Here is a 22435-nt window from a genome sequence, read left to right as displayed (position 1 = left end):
GTAGAGACTGAGTCTCACTTTATCACCCTCGGTAGAGTGCCATGGCATCACACAACCTCCAACTCCTGGGCTGAAGCGATTCTCTTGCCTCAGCCTCCTGAGTAGCTGGGACTACAGGCGCCCACCACAACGCCCGGCTATTTTTTGGTTTGCAGTTCAGTCAGAGCCAGGTTTGAACCCGCCACCCTTGGTATATGGGGCCGGCGCCTTTCTGACTGAGCCACAGGCGCCGCCCTTGAGGCTCTTTTTCAAAAAAAAAAAAAAAAAATCGTCTGGGCAAAGAGTGACTTCTGGTCTTGTTAACTATGGTGGGGAACAGAGTGGGAAGGGTGGAATTGAAGGGAATGTCAGTAGTTCAGTTTCGGTCATGTTATGTTTGAGATGCCCATGAGATGCCTTTAAGGTGTGGTATCTTATGAAGAAGTCAGATAGGATATTTATGAATCTGGAGCTCAGGGAAGACTGGGACTGATGTGGGGAGAGGGATTTGAAGGAAGTGTTGTGGAAGTAAGTGAAGTAGTGATGGTCAGACTGTTAGAGGGTAGAAATCAGAATTATGGACATGGCGCAGTTGTTGGTAATAGTAAGTTCAAGAGGAAAGTGTGACTGGGATGTAAGAAAACTTATTGGAGGACGAGGCCGGTGGATCTCTTAAGCTCAGGAGTTCCAGATCAGCCTGAGCAAGAGTGAAACCCTGTCTCTGCTAACAATAGAAAAACTAGGCTCAGTGCTCATAGCTCAGTGAATAGGTCGCCAGCCATATACACCCAGGATGGCGGGTTCCAGCCCAGCTCCGGCCTGTTAAACAATAATGACAGCTGCAACCAAAAAATAGCGTGGTGGTGTGGTGGGCGCCTGTAGTCCCAGCTACTTGGAAGGTTGAGGCAAGAGAGTCACATAAGCCCAAGAGTTTGAGGTTGTTGTGCGTTGGGATGCCATGTCACTCTACTGAGGGCGACAAAGTGAGACTCTGTCTCAAAAAAAAAAAAAAAAAAAAATTAGTGGTGGGGAGAGATGTTCAAATCTGGAGGAAATCGGTACATACTTGTAGAAAGGAAAGGTGTGAGGTGTAATAATCTGGCTGAGATATTCAAGGAGGGAAAGGAGAAATAGTGTTGATCTGGATGAATAGCTCTTTCTTCAGGGTCTTAGAGGATAAGAAAAAACTATTGGGCAATGATTTATGTTAGCATTTAGAAACAGTTTAGCTTTTTTTTTTTTTTTTTGAGACAGACTCTCAAGCTGTGGCCCTGGGTAGAGTGCTGTGGCATCATAGCTTACAGCAACCTCCAACTTGTGGGCTCAAGAGATCCTCTTGCCTCAGTTTTTCCTTCCCTCCCTCTGTCCCCTCCCTCACTCAGGCTGGTCTTGAACTTGTGAGCTCAAGCAGTCCACCTGCCTCGGCCTCCTGGAGTGCTAGTGCTAGGATTATGGGTGTGAGCCACCACGCCCAGCCTAGCTCCCCCCAATCTCTCCACCCCTTTTTTGAGGCCTGGTCTCCCTGTCACCCAGACGCCAGTGCAATGGTGTGATTATAGCTCACTGCAGCCTTGAACTCCCGGCCTCAAGTTATCTTACTGCCTTAGCGTCTTGAGCAGCTGGGATCATAGGTGTGTCTCATTATACCTAGCTTTTTTATTTTTATAAGATTTTTGACACTTAGTTGGATAGACAAGTTTATATTGGAAGAGCATCTTTTCTTTGCTTGGTGGCCAGGATATTTTCATAGTTTGTAGAGATTGGATCTTGCTGTATTGCCCAGACTGGTCTTGGACTTTGGGGTTCCAGCAATCCTGTGTCCCAAAGTGCTGGGATTACAGGCATGAGCCACCACACCCAGCCAATTAGCATTAATTGCAGTTTGAATTTCAGTTTGCAAAAGCTAGTTTGCCTAGCTAGTGTATATGTTGGTAAGGGGACAGATTCAGAGAGATCCTATTTTAGATGGGTGGCCAAAAAGTTCAGCTTGCCTTCATCTGTCACTTGGATGGTTGCAGTAGTCTGCAAGTTGGCCCCTTGATGTGGTCTGCTTTCCACCTGGGCCAAAGTGATCCCTGTCCAGAGAAAAAACAATTGAATTGAGCATTATTATAATTTACCTCCATTTCCTACATAAATAGCCATACACTGTTAACTGACATGCATGGCAGGAGCAGTCAATTTAGACATAATCTCATAGTTTTATGACTGATGTGATTTGAGACGCATTTGAGAAAGTGTAAAAGGTAGTCCCCTGGTTACGAGTGAGGTTATGCATTCTTTTTTTTTAAATTTTTTTTTTTGTAGAGACAGAGTCTCACCTTACCGCCTTCAGTAGAGTGCCATGATGTACATGCATTCTTAAGTTGAATTTGCACATAAGTTGGAACAGGTACGTTTACCTGTTACCTGAAATAGCCTCTGTTCGTAAGTGTGAGTCACACATCAGTCAGATGTTTGTAATTCATGGATAGCCTGTATAATTATGGCATTTTATTTGTCCTCATCTAGTACATCTTAAAAACAAAGGCTGGGTGCAGTGGCTCACACGTGTAATCCTACCCCTCTAGGAGGCTGAGGGGGAGTGGAGATTGCCTGAGCTCAGGAGTTTGAGACCAGCCAGAGCAAGACTTAAGATCCTGTCTCTACTAAGAGAAAAAAGAAACGAGCTGGGCATCATGGCACGCAGCTGTACTCCCACCTGCTTGGGAGGCTGAGGCAAGGAGGTTGTTGTGAGCTGTGACACTGCTCTACCCAGGGCAACAGACTGAGACTGTCTCTAAAAAAAAAGGTAGAATTTGAGGGATGATACGGCTTAATGTTTGACTATCATTTAGCATACAAGCTATAGATAGGTAGTTTTTAAAACTTGGTTATTAATAGTAAAACTTTGGCACTTTAATGTATGGTACTTTTTTTTGCTGTGATAAACCTGTGCATTTTTATCTGCATTTTCTTTTTTTTTTTTTTTTTTGTAGAGACAGAGTCTCACCTTATCACCCTTGGTAGAGTGCCATGGCGTCACGCAGCTCACAGCAACCTCCAACTCCAGGGCCCAGGCGATTCTCCTGCCTCAGCCTCCCGAGTAGCTGGGACCACAGGCGCCTGCCACAACGCCCAGCTATTTTTTGTTGCAGTTTGGCTGGAGCCGGGTTTGAACCCGCCACCCTCCATATATGGGTCCGGCGCCCTACTCACTGAGCCACAGGCGCCGCCCCCTATCTGCATTTTCTAAATGAGGAAACAGACTTAAAGAGATGGGAGGATTTACCCAAGCACACAGGAAGGCAGTGTAATTGTGCCTGTGTTTTAGTTTTTTTTTCCCTCCCCATTTCCATGCTTGTACCCCTCCTCTCCTTAAACTGCTTTATTGAGATATGGTTGTCATACAAAAAGCTATGGGTTTCAGCTTTTGACATACGGTTTTCTGTAAATTGATAGTTTCTCATTTCATCATCAAGGACCCCTTTTTAATTTTTCTACAGGCTACTCAGGTTTATTTATTTATTTTTTATATATTTTTTTCACTGTTGAAGTTCATCAGTTTTTTTTTTTTTTTTTTTTTTGGTAGAGACAGAGTCTCACTTTATGGCCCTCTGTAGAGTGCCGTGGCATCACACAGCTCACAGCAACCTCCAACTCCTGGGCTTAAGCGATTCTCCTGCCTCAGCCTCCAGAGTAGCTGGGACTACAGGCGCCCGCCACAACACCCAGCTATTTTTTGGTTGCAGTTTTGCCGGGGCTGGGTTTGAACCCGCCACCCTCGGTATATGGGGCCGGCGCCTTACCGACTGAGCCACAGGTGCCGCCCTCATCAGTTATTTTTATTTTTTATTTTATTAAATCATAGCTGTGTACATTAATGTGATTATGGGGCACCATACACTAGTTTCATAGACCGTTTAACACATTTTCATCACACTGGTTAGCATAGCCTTCCTGGCATTTTCTTAGTTATTGTGCTAAGACATTTACATTCTACATTTACTAAGTTTCACATATACTCTTGTAAGATGCACTGCAGGTGTAATCCCACCAATCCCCTTCCCTCTGCCCCCCTTCCGTTCCCCCTTCCCCGTATTCTTAGGTTGTAACTGGGTTATAGCTTTCATGTGAAAACCATAAATTAGTTTCATAGTAGGGCTGAGTACTTGGATACTTGCTACTCAGGTTTAGTTTTTGTTTTCTTGTGTGTGTGTGTTTTGCTGGTTAAACAGCATTTATTTGTCTATCGAACTTTTTTTTCACTTTTTTGAGACGGAGTCTTAATCTGTCACTCCAGATAGTATAGTGATTTGTTATAGTGGCAAACTTAAGCTCCTGGGCGCAATTGATCCTCCTGCCTCAGCCTCCCAAGTAGCTGGCACCCACCACTAGGTGGGCTAATTTTCTCACTTTTTAGTAGAGATAGGGTCTTGCTGGTCTTGAACTCCCAAGCTTAAGCAATCTGCCAACCTCAGTCTCCCAGAGTGCTAGGATTCCCTCCCACCCTTCCTCCTCCTTTTTCTTTCTTTCTCTCATTCTTTTCTTTCTTTTTTCTTTTTTTTGTAGAGACAGTCTCACTTTATCGCCCTCGGTAGAGTGCCATGATGTCACAGGACTCACAGCAACCTCAAGCTCTTGGGCTTTCGCGATTCTCCTGCCTCAGCCTCCCAAGCAGCTGGGACTATAGGCGCCCGCCACAACACCCGGCTATTTTTTGGTTGCAGTTCAGCCAGGGCTGGGTTTGAACCCTCCACCCTCTGTATATGGGGCCAGCGCCCTACTCACTGAGCCACAGGCGCCACCCTTTTTTTTTTTTTTTTTTTTTTTTGAGACAGTTTCAAGCTGTCACCCTGGGTAGAGTACCATGGCGTCACAGCTCACAGCAGCCTCAAACCCTTGGGCTTAAGCGACTCTTGCCTTAGCCTCCCAAGTAGCTGGGACTATAGGCATCTGCCACAATGCCCGGCTATTTTTTGTTGTTGTTGTTGTAGATTGGCTGAGGCTGGGTTTGAATCCGCCACCTTTGGTATATGGGGCCAGTGCTCCCTACTCACTGAACCACAGGCGCCACCCAGGGCTACTTTTTTTTTGTAGTTGTCATTGTTGTTTGGCAGGCCCTCCCGGCTGGGTTCGAACCCACCAGCCCTGGTGTATGTGGCCTATACTCTAGCCGCTGAGCTATAGGCACCAAACCTTCTTTCCCCTCCCCACTCCTCCCCTCCTCTCCTCTCTTCTTCCCTCCCCAGCAGTCTGCCCACCTCAGTGGTCTCAGTCTCCCAGCGTGCTAGGATCCCTCCCTCCTTTTTCTCTCCCCTCCTCCTCTCTTCCCCCCCCCTTCCCCTCTCCTCTTCTTTTTCTTTCTTGAAACCTGCAACCACTCAGATTGCATCTTCTCCCTCTTGCTCCCCAAAGGGAGAGAAGAATGATCATTAATGGCAAATGGTAGTTGCAGTGAAGCAACACTAACAGCCAGCTTCACACTAAGGAGGGAACACTGTCTTTGACTCTTGGCTTCTGGTGCTCACTTATTCAGAGAAACTTCTGAACTGTAGAAACGATCTCTGAAAGTATAGTCTTCTGTATAGGTTTTTTTATGTGATAAAAATAGAATTGTACGTTACTGAAAATATTTGAAGTTGTTTGTGCATACCCTCAGAGACTCCTCATCCCCCAGTTAAGAATAATTGTCTTATCATCTTATTGAGTAGAATATATAAAGCTGTTAACAATGAAGGTTTTTTCATCTTATTGAGTAGAATATATAAAGCTGTTAACAATGAAGGTTTTTTCATTGGCATCTCCTAGCATATATTTTCCTTTTGATTCTGCAAATGTAGAGCACCATATCCTGTTACAGATGCTTCTTAACTTAGAAGGTTATGTCCCAATAAACCCATTGTGAGTTGAAGATATCATAAGTTGAAAATGAATTTAATATACTTGATCTGTTTGGCCTACCTTGAATGTGCTCAGATCACTTGTATTAGCCTACAGTTGGGCAAAATCATCTATCACAAAGCTTATTTTTTTTTGGCCGGGGCTTGGTTTGAACCCACCACCTCCGGCATATGAGGCTGGCGCCCTACCCCTTTGAGCCACAGGCACTGCCCCACAAAGCTTATTTTTTAATAACATTGAATAGCTTATGAAATTTATTGAATTATAAATTCAATATAGGATAATGTACCACAAGTGAAAAACAGTGATTGTATGGGTACTTGAAGTACAATTTCTACTGAATGCATATTGCTTTCTTACCACGTCTCTAATCATTTCTGTTGGAAAGTTAGATGTTCTTGTGGCTTCCTTTGTCACTTTTACACAGATGGCTTTTAAATATTTATCAGTATCCCTATGATATCCCTACGATATTTATCAGTATCGTAGGTTCCTCAAAAGTAGATCTTTTTGATTTCCTAAAATTTCTACTTTTATATTCATCTACTGTTCCACAACTCTGTTTAATTTATTTGATTTCAGAAAAAAACTAGGCAGAAAGTGATCTGGAGTTGTCAGATTTTTGCTTTGCTGAGCTGTGATAGGTGAAAAACAACCAAATTCACTGTGTACTATATATTTCATCATTTAACATGGAAAAGAATATTTTTGCTCCTGCAAGAATTCCAAGGATAATCAAAACAAATTTTTTTTTTTTACAGGAGAAATTATTGTATATTTATTTGATGAAATATGATATAGTAAATATGAATCAAAATGGACAATTTGGATAAACACAATGTTACGAAAGAAATGAAAGCATACTGTAGGATACTATATATATTACATGATACTAGTTATGTAAAGTTTGAAACATGCAAATAGTATTACTTAGCAATACATACATATGTGGCAAAAGTATAAAGAACGGCTGAATAATCACCAGATTTCAGAAAGTGGTTACGTTGTTGGAGAAGGAGAGACTGCAAATGAGGACTGTAACGCAAAAAAGAATTGTCGATTGCACTGGCAATGTTTTCTTTCTTTCTTTCTTCTTTTTTTTTTTTTTTTTTTTTTGCAGTTTTTGGCCGGAGCTGGGTTTGAACCTGCCATCTCCAGCCTATGGGGCTAGTGCCCTACTCCTTTAGCCATAGGCACCGCTCATGCAGTGAATCAAAACAAATTTTAATATAAAAGTTCAGGAAGACCATAATATCAGAGTTTAAATATATATAACTTTAAAAGTAGTGAATACAGCTCGGTGCCTGTAGCTCAGTGGCTAGGGCGCCAGCCACGTACACTGGAGCTGGCGGCTTTGAACCCAGCCCGGGCCTGCCAAACAACAATGACAACTACAACCAAAAAATAGTGTTGTGGGAGGCACCTGTAGTCCCAGGTACTCGGGAGGCTGAGGCAAGAGAATTGCTTAAGCCCAAGAGTTTGAGGTTGTTGTAAGCTGTGATGCCATGGCATTCTACCGAGGGTGACATAATGAGACTGTGTCTCAAAAAAAAAAAAAAAGTAATGAATACTTTATTATCCTTTTCTTCTTGCTTTTGACTAGTGAAAACTTCATCACACAGTGAAACACTGTTTTAGAGTAAGCCTTGTACTATCTTGATATTGATCTTCCCCAGATTTAACTTTGATCATGTTTTTCAGCACTTAAAATTGCTCACCACTGCCTTCCCGAAAAAAACTAATTTCTTAGACCTTTATACACATAGTTTGACTCCTCTTTTCCTTTCTAGTCTTTTCACTCATCACATTTCTGTTACTAACTTCTTTTCTATTTCATATTAATAACAACTTCTTTTTAAAATAGTGGTTTTTGGCTCGGTGCCTGTAGCTCAGCGGCTGGGGCACCAGCCACATACACCAGAGCTGGTGAGTTCAAACCCAGCCAGGGCCTGCCAAACAACGACAGCTACAACTAAAAACTAGCCAGTATCGTGGCTGGTGCCTATAGTCCCAGCTACTTGGGAGGCTGAGGCAGGAGAATTGCTCAAGAGTTTGAGGTTGCTATGAGCTATGACACCATGGGACTCTACTGAGGGCGACATAGGCTGTTTCAAGAATAAAAAATAAAATAGTGGTGTTTGTAGTAAGGATCTGATTAATACAGATTCAAATCTGGCTCTGTCATGAGCTGTGTAATCTTGGGCAAGTTACTGTAATGAGGAAAAAAAGCGACTCTTGGCATCCTGGAATTGCCCTAGTACTGCTTTCAGCTAGGCCTTGATGTTGCTGTGAGCTAGCCTGGCACTTAACAGGTAGGTCTTCTTGGTGTTCCATAGAACACAAGTGATTAACTTAACGTCAGTATTAGACAAGGCCATTTTGTGACCTGATTAATCAAGATGGAAATTAGACCATGTCATAATTCTATCTGAACACAGATGAAACACCTACACTGTCCAACCTCCAAATTATCAAGCATCTCCTCCTCCAGGTTAATATGAGTGATTGCTGTCATTTTAACAATTATAACTTTAGCCTCCTAGTCTGCCCCCTTCTAGACAAGATTTATTGTTAGAACTGATTGGGTACTTTTTCTTAGGACTCTCCTTAAAAATCACCTGGTCAAATACCATTTCTAATACCTCCAATTTCCCATGGTGTGTATTCCTAGTAAACTGAATTTGCTCAACTACAGGTGTGCTCCTGGTACATGGGTGGCGAACACTGATAATAACTATAAGCCATTGTTTTCTCGTGTGAAAACTAGGAGTAATAATTTCTTTTTTTTTTTTCCAGAATTGTTATAAATACTAAATGAGGGGCAGCGCCTGTGGCTCAGGGGGTGGCTCCATATACCGAGGGTGGAGGGTTCAAACCTGCCTGGCCAAACTGCAACAAAAAATAGCCAGGCGTTGTGGCGGGCACCTGTAGTCCCAGCTACTTGGGAGGCTGAGGCAAGAGAATCGCCTAAGCCCAGGAGTTGAAGGTTGCTGTGAGCAGTGTGATGCCACGGCACTCTACTGAGGGTGATAAAGTGAAACTCTGTCTCTACAAAAAAAAATAAATAAATATTAAATGAGAAAACTTAAAGCACCTGGCAGGGTCCTTGCACTTAGTAGATGCTCAACAAATGCTTGTTTCCTAATCTTTAGACAAGTATTCTGATTGAGTTTTGGTCCTCCGAACAGGGTTCAAAAAGTCCTTACTTTAACTCTTTCTTACACATGGGGTGTTCTATTCTCATCCTTCAAGACTTAGTTTACAATATCTTCTCTTATATGAAACCTTTATATCTTCTACTGATCTCTCCTGTCTTTGAACTTAAGGTATTTATTGTTTTTTGTTTTTATGTATTTCTTTTTAGAGGCAGGATCTTGCTCTGTTGCCCAGGCTGGAGTACAGTGGTGTTATCATAGATCACTACAGTTTTAAACCCTATGGCTCAAGTAATCATCCTGCCTTAGCCTCTCTAGTAGCTGATATTACAGGCATTCCCTACCACACCTGGCTAATCTATTGTTTTTTTGTGTTTTTTTGGTTTTTTTTGTAGAGACAGAGTCTCACTTTATGGCCCTTGGTAGAGTGTTGTGGCATCACACAGCTCACAGCAACCTCAAGCTCCTGGGCTTAAGCGATTCTCTTGCCTCAGCCTCCTGAGTAGCTGGGACTACAGGTGCCCGCCACAGCACCCAGCTATTTTTTTGTTGCAGTTTGGCCGGGGCTGGGTTTGAACCCGCCACCCTCCGCATATGGGGCCGGCGCCCTACTCACTGAGCCACAGGGGCCACCATGGCTAATTTGTTTTGTTTGTGGAGACAGGGTCACAACATATTACCCAGGCTAGTCTTGAGCACCTGGTATCAAGAGCTCTCCTGTTTAGGTCTCCCAAAGCACTGGGACTAGAGGCATATACCCAGCCAGTATTTATTGTTTTTACCATTGACTTTGTTAATAACTATGTGGCATCTTTGTAGGTGCTATTTAATCCTTAAGTTTTCATATACTTATGCCTTGTTCAATTAAATTGTTATTTAAGAATGGGGGCTATGTTTAAAGAGGGCCTTGGAAATCAGCCAATTACTTTTAGATGCTAATTTCTTCAAATTTGTCATCTTGAGTATCTTGTACTCAAAAGATGCTTAAACATGATTAATGCAAAAGAATGTATTGTCAAATTTCGCCTCTCCTATACATGATGGTATTGTGAATTCATGTCCTAAACTGTATGTTTTGTTCACAGTGTTTTACATCTTCTTTCTTAGACAGTACAATGGTGGGGGAAGAGAAGATGTCTCTAAGAAACCGCTTGTCAAAGTCTCGTGAAAATCTTGAGGAAGATGAAGACCAGAGAAACCCTACAGAGGAGTCCTTACAGAGACCTAGTAATGGTAAGACTTGTACTTTTTTTGAGGTAAATTAATGGTACAGAGAACAAATTCAGTATTCTAGAACAGAGAGTTTGTTTATTGTAACTGGGTATTCATAGAATTTTACATAGCTGGTAATAAATTAGAAAATAAGTCAGTGGACATCTATTAGTTCAGTGAACATCTCAATAGAATTTGAGAACTAATAGAACATCTATTAGTTGTTAATAAGTTGAAAATAAGTCAGTGAACATCTATTAGTTCAGTGTACATCTATTGAGTATCTGCCGTGCTTTATGCACCGTTCATTCAGCCATTTAGCCTACAGTACTTGTCCCCTGTTGTAGGCTGGGGCTGTAGGTACAGATTAGTACAAACGTGTTTGCCATTATGAAATTCCATGTTAAGTGAATGGCAAAATCTCCAAAATTATACGTGTAATTAGATTATTACAAATACGTGTAATAGTCTCATAATTGTTCACATAAAGATATGATAAGTAAAATGCAAGTAATTAGCTGAGAACCTAACCTGAGTACTGAACTATAAATCTTGGAAAAGGGGAAGATTAGGGAGTTTTATTAGTTTTTATATCCAAGTTTCCTTAATGCCTGGAACAGTACAGTGCAGTGCTTATTAAGGAACAGTTTTGTGGTTGTGAATGAGAGACTTGTAAACACACTAATTGATGTCATCTATTGCATCAAGGTATTTATTTTTGCAGTGACATTTGTATAGGTTTGATTTTAACAAGGATTTAAAAACTTGAGACTGGTTAACAAATATGGGTGGAAGTTTCTGAGACATGTTGTCTTAGATAAGTTGACTTTTTCCATAAACATTGTTGTGTTTTAACTTTTAAAACTTAATTGTAAATATCAATAGTCCTCTAGGACTGCAAATTTTTTTTTTTCTTTTTTTGAGATAGAGTCTTACTTTGTCGTCCTCAGTAGAATGCTACGGCATCACAGCTCACAGCAACCTCAAACTCTTGGGCTTAAGTGATTCTCTTGTCTCAGCCTCCCAAGTAGCTGGGACTACAGGCGCCTGCCACAATGCTCAGCTTTTTTCTTTCTTTCTTTCTTTTTTTAAGAGATGAGGCCTTGCTCTGGCTCAGGCTGGTCTTGAACCTGTGAGCTCAGGCAATCCACCTGCCTTGGCTTCTCAGAGTGCTAGGATTACAGGTGTGAGCCACAGCGCCTGGCCAAGACTGTAAATATTTTTGATAGTTGGCATAATGCAGTTATTAATGTACTCTTAATTAGCTGTATATGACATACTTAGTATTGCATATGGGCTAGTGTTAGTGTGATATAAAATGTGACGTTTATGCAAAGTGGGATGAGCCAACATTATGGAGAGACAGTCCCCTTCTGTGAATTAGAGACTTTATAACCCAGGTTGTCTCCCTTGTCATTCCCACGTCATGTTTTTTTTTCTTCCAGTTCTTAGAGACAGAAAAATTATTTTAATTGAAATTTTCTGTCAGATATGATTGCTCTCTTTACATCCCAATTTAAAAAAAATTTAACTTACTCTAATATTTGTGTATTTCAGTACTCCTTATTGTCTTAGTTCACTAAAATTTAATCGTTTCATTTTTTTAGTGCAGATGGTAAAAATTAAATTGTTTATGATTGGGCACAGTGGCTCATATCTGTAATCCTAGCACTCTGGGAGGCTGAGGTGGGAGGATTGCTTGAGCTCAGGAGCAGCCTACGCAACATAGTGAGAACCATCTCTATAAAAAATTAAAAAAAATAAATAGCCAACATGGTAGCCTGTGCCTGTAGTCCTAGCTGCTCCTAGTCGTAGCTGTTCAGGAGGCTAAAGCCAAGGATTGCTCAAACCCCAGGAACTTGAGATGGGAGTGAGCTCTGATGCTACTGTTACCTTCTAGCCCAGTCAACAGAAACATTGTCTGAAAAATGGTTTTTTTTTTTTTTTTTTGAATTGTTGGCTTAAATCAAGAAGTATAACAGCCTCTTTGTTTTAAGTAAGTAATGCTTGTGTTTTACCTTTTTCAAATTTCAGAATATTAGAGGGGTACACACATTTTGGTTACATAGTTTGTTTTGTACATTTCAGGCCAAAGTTATAAGTGTGCCCTTTACCTGGAATGTTTTATTTATTTTATTTAACATTAGTTTACTTTGGGGAACAAATGGATGAGTAAAATGGGTATTCAAGTAACAAAGGCTTAAAGGATTCCAGACCAGTAAGGTGTTGTCCACCAACCAACCAGGACCAACTGAAGGGGGCTTGTTAGAAATGCCCCCTCATATTTATTGAATAAAAATTGTATTTTATTTAATTTTATTTATTTTTAATATTATTATTATTTTTTTTAGAGATAGTCTCACTTTATGCCCTCAGTAGAGTGTCATGGCATCACACAGCTCACAGCAACCTCCAAGGCTTAGGCGATTCTCTTGCCTCAGCCTCCCGAGTAGCTGGGACTACAGGTGTCCGCCACAGTGCCTGGCTATTTTTTTGTTGCAGTTTGGCCGGGGCCGGGTTTGAACCCGCCACCCTCCGTATATGGGACCATCGCCCTACCCACTGAGACCCAGGTGCCGCCCTAAAAGCGGTGGCTCACGCCTGTAATCCCAGCACTGTGGGAGGCTGAGGAGGGAGAATCGCTTGAGCTCAGGAGTTCGAGACTCGCCTGAGCGACAGTGAGACCCCGACTCGTGAAAAAAATGGAAAAACCCAGCCGGGCGCCGCGGCGAGCGCCTGTAATCCCAGTGGCTTCCGGAGGCTGAGGCAGCGGGGTGCCCGCAGCCCGAGTCTGAGGGTGTGGTGAGCTACCACGCCCACTGCACTCTGCTCAGGGGCATAGGGTGGGACCCTGTCTCAACAAAAAAAAAAAAAAAAAAAAAAATTGTATTTTAATAAGGTCCCCAGGTGATTGCAATGCAGGTTGAAGTTTGATACACAGCTTTTTTTTTTTTATACTAATCACTTAAGACATGCTATCTCTGATTTCCTTTAAATAATTGAGCTGTGGAACTTGGGGATACACAGCTCTTGGTGTGGCTGTTCCCTCCTACATGAGAAAATAAATCATTGTACAAACAAAAGAACAAAGCAGCTTCTTGGACCCTACTTTATGTGTTTTTTTTTATTTTTTTTTATTTTTTTTGAGACAGTTTCACTATGTCACCCTTGGTAGAGTGCTGTGGTGTCACAACTCACAGCAACCACAAACTTTTGGACTTAAGTGATTCTCTTGCCTCAGCCTCCTGAGTAGCTGGGACAATAGGTGCCTGCTACAACGCCCAGCTATTTTTTGGTTGCAGTTGTTGTTGTTTGACGGGCCTGTGCTGGATTTGAACCCTCCAGCTCAGGTGCTTAGCTGCTCGAGCCACAGGCCCCGAGCTGCCTGGCTATTTTTTGGTTGTTGTTGTCGTTGTTTAGCGGGTCTGGGCCAGGCTCCTACCTTTGGTGTATGTGGCCCGTGCCCTACTCACTGAGTTATGGGTGGTGAGCCAGTTTTTTTTTTTCTTTTTTTGAGACAGTCTCCCTCTGTCACCCAGGCTCAAGTGCAGTAGCATATATGATCATAGTTCACAGCAGCGTCCAACTCCCGGTCTCAAGTGATCCTCTTCAGTCTCTACAGATGCTTTTTTTTTTTTTTTGTAGAGACAGAGTCTCACTTTATTGCCCTCGGTAGAGTGCTGTGGCATCACACGGCTCACAGCAACCTCCAGCTCTTGGGCTGACGCGATTCTCTTGCCTCAGCCTCCCAAGCAGCTGGGGCTACAGGCGCCTGCCACAACGCCCGGCTATTTTTTTGTTGCAGTTTGGCCAGGGCTGGGTTTGAACCCACCATCCTCGGTATGTGGGGCCGGCGCCCTACTCACTGGGCCACAGGTGCCGCCCTCTACAGATGCTTTTTAAAAAAAGTTTTTTGTAGAACCATGGTGCCAGGCTTTCAACCTCATTATAGATGTACTGAATCAGAATCGCTAGGGGGAGGAGGGCCCAGGCTTGTGATGTTTGAAAACACTTGTTTGATAATACAGATTGGGATTGGTGGTCAAAAGTTACCCCTACCAAGAACTTTGAAACCCAACTTGAAACTTAATCTGTATAATTCGTGGGTTCTTATTCATAATCATAGTAATCTATGGGTAGAAAGAGTTGATGTCCTGAGTTGCCCAGTTTTGTCCCAGTCCTCACCTGTGCCAGTATAATGTTTTATTGTGCCTCCTTTCATTCCCAGAGGTGCCCCAGTTTGATTAAATTATGTGCTCGCCCAATCTTTGGGTTGTGACTGCCACAGTGATTTGCACGGTATTTAGCTTTACAAAGTACTCTGTTCACAAAGTATCTCTGATTTATCCACTGCCAATTAAGTGAAATTATGATTCATTAGCTTTCTTAAATTTTGTGGCTTTATTTGAAATAATACTGGTTCTGAAGATGATGAATTTTTTTTGAAAGTGAAGTGTTGTCATTACTTGATTTTAAAAGCAATACATGCTCACCAACAGTTTTTATTGTAGCATGATATACATAAAATGTTTTATTAATTCAAAATATGCTGAAAAGGATTTTAAAAAGTGAAAATGACCCCAAATTCTATGATTGAGTAATGAATATAAATCTTCCAGATATAATTCATTCACATAAACATGTAACATTTTACACAAATAGGATATTTAGCCTGTGTAGTAACTTGGACCTCAACAATAGACCGTAGACATCTTTCTATTGTCAAGTAATAGATGAGTGGCTAGAGTTGTGTTTTATATGGGTCATATGCAATTTACTTGTTTCTCAGAATATTTAGGTTGTTTCTTTTTCTTCTGTACAGACTCTGGTGATCATGTTTACGTGTTTGTTGGATGCCTAAGAAGAATTGCAGAGTCAAGGGTGTTACTTTAAAATATTTATTTTGATATGTAGTACCAGATTGCAACATTTACCTTTATACTTGTTTATATAAACCTACCCTGCTGTGTTTTGTTGTTGCTTATGCCTGTTTAAAATTTTTCGAATCTTGTTTTTTTCTTCCTTACTGCCTCTTTTCATGACTATTAATGTGCCTAGCTGTTGTTTCTGCTTTTACTTTCTGATTTGTGTCTCTAGTTATTTTCTGTAGAATGGTTCATTTCTAGGAGAAGGAAATGGAAATGAGGATCCTGCATAAATTATCAGGAAAAGCTAAAAATTGGAGTCTGATTTAGATCCAGTATTAGTTCTGCCATTTACTAGTTCTGTCTTTATACTAAATGTGAAATATGATTTGAGTAGATAGGTGTCCTTTTTTTTCTTATCTTTCTTTCCCCCACTTCTCTTTCCCCTCTCTTCTGTCCCCTTCTCTTTTCCCTCTTCTGTTTTTTCTTTCCATTCTTCCTAATTTTTTAGTGCTAATTTGCATACCATAAAATTCACCGTTGTAAAGTTTATAATTCAGTAGTTGCCAGTGTGTTCACATCACCACTGTTTAATTCTAAAGCAGTACCCGTAACAATCACTCCTCATTCCTCCCTCTCTGAGCTCCTAGCAACCACTGATCTACTTCCTATTACTTTTGATTTCCTTTTCTGGGCATTTCTTATAAAGGGGTTCATAGATTACGTGGCCTTTATGTCTGGCTACTTTTACTTAGCATAATGTGTTCTATGTTCTGATACATATCAGTGCTTCATTCTTTTTTTACGGTTGAACAGTATTCCATTGTGTGGACATAACACACTTTGCTTATCTATTAGTGGACATTTTGGTTTTTTTGGGTTACTTAGAGGTTTTGGCTGTTGTACATAAATGTTGTTTTATGTGCATGTCTGATTTTAGTTCCCTTGGGTGTATACCTAGGAGTGGAGTTGCTGAATCATATGGTAAATCTATGTTGAGAAATAGCCAAACTTTTCCAAAGTACCTGCTCCATTTTACATTCCCATCAGTAATGTATGAGGATTCTACTTTCTTCATGGCTTCACCAATACTTATTACCTGTCCTTTATTTATGATAGTATCCTAGGGTATATGAAGTGGCATCTTATTGTGGCTTTGGATTGTGTTTTATTGATGGCTTATGATGTTGAACAAATTTTCATGCGTTTATTGGCTATCATATATGTATACATGTGTATGTATATAGTTTTTATTTGAGAAATTTTATTTATATCCCTTGCCTATTTCTAAATTGGGTTAGCACATCTTTTGTTGAATGGTAAGAATTCCTTTTGGATATGCGATCCAATATAATTTGTTGCCCCTGCTAGAGTACAGTGGCATCATAGCTTACTGCATTTCAAACTCTGGGTATAAGCACTCCTCACTCCTCGGCCTCTTAGAGTAGGATTATAGGCACGGAGCCACTGTCTCTGACTCTTTCCACTCTCTTGATGGTGTCCTTTGCGGTACAAAGTTCTAAAATTTTTATGAATCTTTATTTTTTCCTTTGGTTGCTTGTACTTTAGATGTAATATCTAAGAAATTGTTGCCTAATTCAAGGTCATAAGGGCTTTTTAGGTTTTTTTTTTTTTTTTCTTTTTTTGAGACTGCCTCAAACTGTTGCCCTGGGTAGAGTGCCATGGCATCACAGCTCACAGCAACCTCCAACTCCTGGGCTCAAGCGATTCTCCTGCCTCCACCTCCCAAGTAGCTGGGACTACAAGTGCCCGCCACAATGCCCGGCTATTTTTTGGTTGCAGCCATCGTTGTTTGGCAGGCCCAGGCTGGATTCGAACCCGCCAGCTCTGGTGTATGTGGCTGGCACCTCAGCCGCTTAAGCCACAGGCGCCGAACCTAGGATTATTTTTAATTGTGGTAAAATATGGCTAATAAAACTTACCATCTTGATTAGCGGTTCTCAACCTGTGGGTCTCCCCTTTGTAACATTGCAAATACATCCTGCATATCAGATATTTACATTACGATTCATAACAGTAGCAAAATTACAGTTATGAAGTAGCAATGAAAATAATTTTATGGTTGGGGGTTACCACAACATGAGGAACTGTATTAAAGGGTTGCGGCATTAGGAGGCATTAGGAAACTTGAGAACCACTGAATTCTTGATCATTTTTAAGTGTGCAGGTCAGTGGTTGTACATTACTGTGCAAACCATTACCACTGTTTATCTCAAGTCTTTTTATCTCCTAGTCCCTGGCAACCACCATTCTTTTTTCTGTCTCTGAATTTGACTATGCTAGGTACCTCATGTGGAAACATACAGTAATTGTGTTTTTGTGACTGACTTTTTTCACTTAGCATAATATCCTTGAAGTTCATTCATGTTGTAGTATGTGTCAAAATTTCCTTTTTAAGGCAGAGTGGTATTAGCATTCATATATGTGCGTGTGTATATGTATACACATACACCAAATTTTGCTTATTCATTCATTGGTTGATGGATACTACTCTTAGCAGTGATTTGATTTTTTTTTTGAGACAAAGTCTCAAGCTGTTTCCCTGGGTAGAGTGCATGGCAACATCATAGTTCACAGCAACCTCCAACTCTTGGGCTCAGGTGGTCCTCTTGCCTCAGTTTTTTGTATTTTTTTTTTTTTTTTTTTTCGGTAGAGACTCAGTCTCACTTTATGGCCCTCGGTAGAGTGCCTTGGCATCACACAGCTCACAGCAACCTCCAACTCCTGGGCTTAAGCGATTCTCTTGCCTCAGCCTCCCGAGTAGCTGGGACTACAGGCACCCGCCACAACGCCCAGCTATTTTTTGGTTGCAGTTCAGCCCGGAGCCGGGTTTGAACCCGCCACCCTTGGTATATGGGGCTGGCGCCTTACTGACTGAGCCACAGGTGCTGCCCAGTTTTTTGTATTTTTAGTAGGATGGGATCTCGGTCTGGCTCAGGCTGGTCTTGAATCCGTGAGCTCAGGCAGTCCACCTTCCTCAGCCTTCCAGAGTGCTGGGATTATAGGTGTGAGCCACCATGCCAAGCCAGGAGTCATTTAATTATGACCTTCCCTGCAATACATGCATCTGAGATTAAAGTCTATTATACTGCCTTCCAGTAGATTCATCTAGTTTAAACACTTTTGATCTATATATAGGGCAGTGTACCAGGTTTGTTAGTAGGAAGCATGGGGCTGAGGTGAGTAAAATACTAAAACAGAAAACAGTCCTTTGTTATAAAAAAGGAGTTGCATTAACCAAATAGTAGAGGAGACCCATGGGAGAAGGGTGAAAAACAATCCTTGCTTTAGAATGGAAGAAAGTCTTTTTTCTTAATTTTTTTTTTTTTTTTTTTTTTGAAACAGAGTCTCCCTTCGTTGCCCTTGGTAGAGTGTTGTGGCGTCATGGCTCATAGCAACCTCAAACTCGTAGGCTCAAGCAATCCATCCCAAATAGCTAGGACTATAGGCGCCTACCACAAGGCCCAGCTATTTTTAGAGACGGGGTCTGGCTCTTGCTCAGGCTGGTCTGGAACCTGTGAGCTCAGGCAATTCACCCACCTCAGCCTCCCAGAGTGCTGGATTACAGGTGTGAACCACTACGCTGGGCCTGGAAGAAAGTCTTAACAGAAGTAGATTTTGAGTTTGGCCTTTGAGGATAAGAAGACTGGAAGAGGACTTTCAAGTTAGAGATAAGAGTTTACAAAGACATTGAGGTTAAGCCACATAATGTTGTGTATGTGGTGTTTTGGTTGCTTTTAGAGAAGATGGGGAGTGGGTAATACAGATTTGTGATTTGTTTCACAGATAGTAACACAGAAAATGGAAAGATAGGAGTAAGTCAGAGGATAGGGCTCCAGTGGCCTCTGAGACTGCCCACCTGAGCACCCCAAGCAGGTGGCAGGTAGCAGCAGCCCTTGTTGGAGACTCCCTCTTGGTCCCAGGACAGATGTGGCTCTAAATCTAGCTCATGCTCACTGAAGCAGTTTAAGGGATTGGATATGAATCAGAAGCAGATAGTACTGAATAACAAACAGCAGTCATTGGTACGTATTTGGTGAGTAGGCATTTCCTTCTCCTATGCTGCTGAAATGGTGGAAGTTGGCTGAACTCAGTATGAAATGTGGTACACCAAGGCAAATGAGAGCCCCCCCCCCAAAAAAAATGTTCAAAGTGGTACACCCAGATGGTGACCTGGAACAAGGATTTCAAGGAGTAGTTCCAAATGCTAGCGTAATAATAATGCAGGTTCCAGAGAGGATTGTTTTGCAGGAAATAATGAAGACATGGCATTTTCAAGACTAGCAGATCTTGACCATTTTCAGTCCCCTCCCTTTAAATCTCTGGCACTGAAAACAGCACTTCACGTACTTAGGCTTAGTGAATGACCACTAGATTTTCTGGATTTAGAAAGACTTCCTCTAAACCCTCAAAGAAATCCATGCAGTTGGCAGGCTGAAAAAAAACATTCTATGAATGAAAATGTTGTTTGCCAAAACAGACAACTTGGTTAGTAATGATTCTTTACCCGTATTGTGTGTGGGTCTGCTGCTACCACTTGTAATCATCATCATGACAACGTTGGGTATAGGTAGAAATAGACAACTTGTAGAAGAGGAAAACAAAGAATGTGCTGAAAGGAGAAATGGTCATGTATTCAATTACTGAAGCATTCTGGCTGCTGAAAATAGCTGACTCTGGTTTTGCTGCTGGAGGAAATTTCACCTCTTAAAAATACTGTCCCAGTGTGCGTTATGCCTATTGTCCCATCTTATTAGGGAGGCTGAGTCAGGGGGATCACTTTAGCCGGGATTTGGAGTCCAGCTTGGGAAACATAGCATAATCTTGTCTCTAATAGATAATCTCAGCAGCTGAAAGTATAAGATACTTACAAACTAAAAAAAAGATAGGACTTGAAGTCTTACTGTGTGTACATGTGTATGTAATCAGTGACTGACTACCTATATGGGTAACTTAGGGCAAAGCCTAAAGCTTGTCAGTGATTAGATTTCTTCTGATGCAAAGCTAAGGTTAGAAAATATAAAAGTACTATTTGCAGGTATATAGCCCTATATTATGGTACTATCTTCTCATGGATGGTGGTGCTCTTCTGTTCCAGATCTTGAGGTGTTTTTTTTACCATTATCAACTGAGAATTATAATCTATATGAACTGAGAATTATAATCTATATGAAATCCTCTAATGTTACTACCAGAAACTGTCCCTAATTCAGAACATCATATGTTTTAAAAGTTTAGGCGTTTAAAAAAAAAAAAAAATAGACCAGAGTCGCTCTAGTTGAGTAATTAAGTTTTTGGATCGTGATTATAGAAAAGAAATATGCTTATAGCTTTCAAAAGGTTATAGACCAATTGTGATTTGTTGTGTCCAGTTACTGCTTTTATGATAAACTGTAATTCTCCATCTGTTGTCTTTATGTGACATAATTAGGGGCTGTTTCCTTTGCCATTAGTCCTTATTCAAGAAATACAAGATAGTTTGGTATTAAAAAATGCTGAGATATGCTTATAAGTTTAAAGTAATAGATACTCATTGAAAAAATTAAAACAGTGTAGAAAGCCATAAAGTAATACTTCTTTCCTCAAGTAATCATGTTACTTTTTCTATATTGGGGTCATATTTAGGACCTCTTCTGCAGTTTGCTTTTTCTATACTTTGTAACACTTGGCTATCTTTTCATCTAGTGGATGTAAGTGGAATTCTTCTCAGTACCTCTGAAGTGTTTCTATTGCACGATGTTTGATGGTTCATTTAAATTGTCCCTTATTTGTGGACTTTTAGGTTGTTTCCAGAGTGATAGTATTATACGCAGTGCCATGAGAACATCATTGAAACAGTATTATTGCTTACTTGGGCTAGTATAACTGTCAGATACATCCTTAAAAGTAAAAATTTCTTGGTCAAAAGGTTTTTGCATGTAAAATTTAGGTAGTACGAAATTTCCCTTCAAAAATGTTACTTGAGCCTCAGCGCCTGTAGCAAAGCGGTTGTGGCACCAGCCAAGTACACCTAGGCTGGAGGGTTCCAACCCAGCCTGGGCCAGCTAAGCAACAATGACAACTGCAACAGAAAAATAGCCAGGCATTATGGCGGGCACCTATAGTCCCAGCTACTTGTGAGGCTGAGACCAGAGAATCGCTTCAGCCCAAGAGTTTGAGGTTGCTGTGAGCTGTGACATAACGATACTCTACAGAGGGTGAGAAAGTGAGACTCTGTCTTAAAAAAAAAATGTTAACTCCAGTTTATATTCCTGTTTCCCCCACTCTTGGCAATATGTCTTACCAAATTTTTTTTTAAACTATGCTAATTTGATGGGTGAAAGTATAGCATATAACATAAATTTATTCTCATAAATTATAAGTGAGGTGGGGAACATTTTTTCATATTTATTGACCATGTATTTTTTTTTTTTTTAGAAGCCCTGCTCATATCCTTGCTTATTTTTATTTGCTATCCTAAAGAGCTTTTTCCGTTTTAAGGGAATTAATCCTTGACTGTAATGCACTGTCAATAATTTCTAACTAGCTATTTGTCTTTGCTTATGTTACATATCTTGCTATGTTTGTCTTTATGTAATTAGATATTCTTTTACTGCTTATAAGTTTTGTTATGCTTAGAAATCATCTAAGATTATGCAAAAGGAAAACATGAATTTTTAAATTTATTCTTATGATGTTTTATATTCAGATACTTGATTCATCTGAAATTTATTTTGAATAATGGGTTAGGGATCTAATTTACAGTTTTCTTTTTTTTTTTTTTTGTAGAGACAGAGTCTTACGTTATCGCCTTTGGTAGAGTGACGTGGCGTCACACAGCTCACAGCAACCTCCAACCCCCGGGCTTAGGCAGTTCTCTTGCCTCAGCCTCCTGAGTAGCTGGGACTACAGGCACCCGCCACAACGCCTGGCTATGTTTTTGTTGCAGTTTGGCCGGGGCCGGGTTTGAACCCACCACCCTTGGTATATGGGGCTGGTGCCCTACCCACTGAGACACAGGCACCGCCCTAATTTACAGTTTTCTAAAATGGCTAGCCAGTTGTTTCATCATTATTTATGAAATCTCCATTTTTGTATGTTTATATTCTAACCCACATTTCTAGTTCATATTCCATTTCTTTAAAGTTGTGTAGTTGTGATTAGTTGAGAATGTTGTTAGCCTTTGGAGGTCAGTGGAGCAATAGAAGGTGACAGGTGTATTATACTATCTTATTTTCCCTTTTATTATTAAAATTGATAAATGATTGACTCAGGGAATACTTTTAAGCCCAGTCATCCTATGGATATAAAGGTGACGTTTCTATATTACTTAAATCTCTT

General features: G+C 40.9%; 2 protein-coding genes and 1 pseudogene across 2 annotated transcripts in view; 1 reads left to right on the top strand and 2 right to left on the bottom strand.

Annotated features, from left to right (window-relative positions):
• The window catches only part of NPHS2 (NPHS2 stomatin family member, podocin), a 216566-nt gene that overhangs the window by 6731 nt on the left and 187400 nt on the right, over window positions 1–22435 (bottom strand). The window lies entirely within an intron of this gene.
• The window catches only part of SOAT1 (sterol O-acyltransferase 1), a 61155-nt gene that overhangs the window by 4771 nt on the left and 33949 nt on the right, over window positions 1–22435 (top strand). Inside the window, exon 2 of the mRNA XM_053604120.1 lies at window positions 10125–10250. Coding sequence (XP_053460095.1) covers window positions 10133–10250 — 118 coding nt within the window. The 5' untranslated portion in view covers window positions 10125–10132. The remainder of the gene's footprint in view (window positions 1–10124; window positions 10251–22435) is intronic.
• Window positions 5338–5541, bottom strand: LOC128597756 (uncharacterized; annotated as a pseudogene).

The sequence above is a fragment of the Nycticebus coucang genome, chromosome 10 (genome assembly GCF_027406575.1).
Source record: "Nycticebus coucang isolate mNycCou1 chromosome 10, mNycCou1.pri, whole genome shotgun sequence".
Taxonomy (NCBI): domain Eukaryota; kingdom Metazoa; phylum Chordata; class Mammalia; order Primates; family Lorisidae; genus Nycticebus; species Nycticebus coucang.
This window is presented reverse-complemented; position numbering and strand designations above follow the sequence as displayed.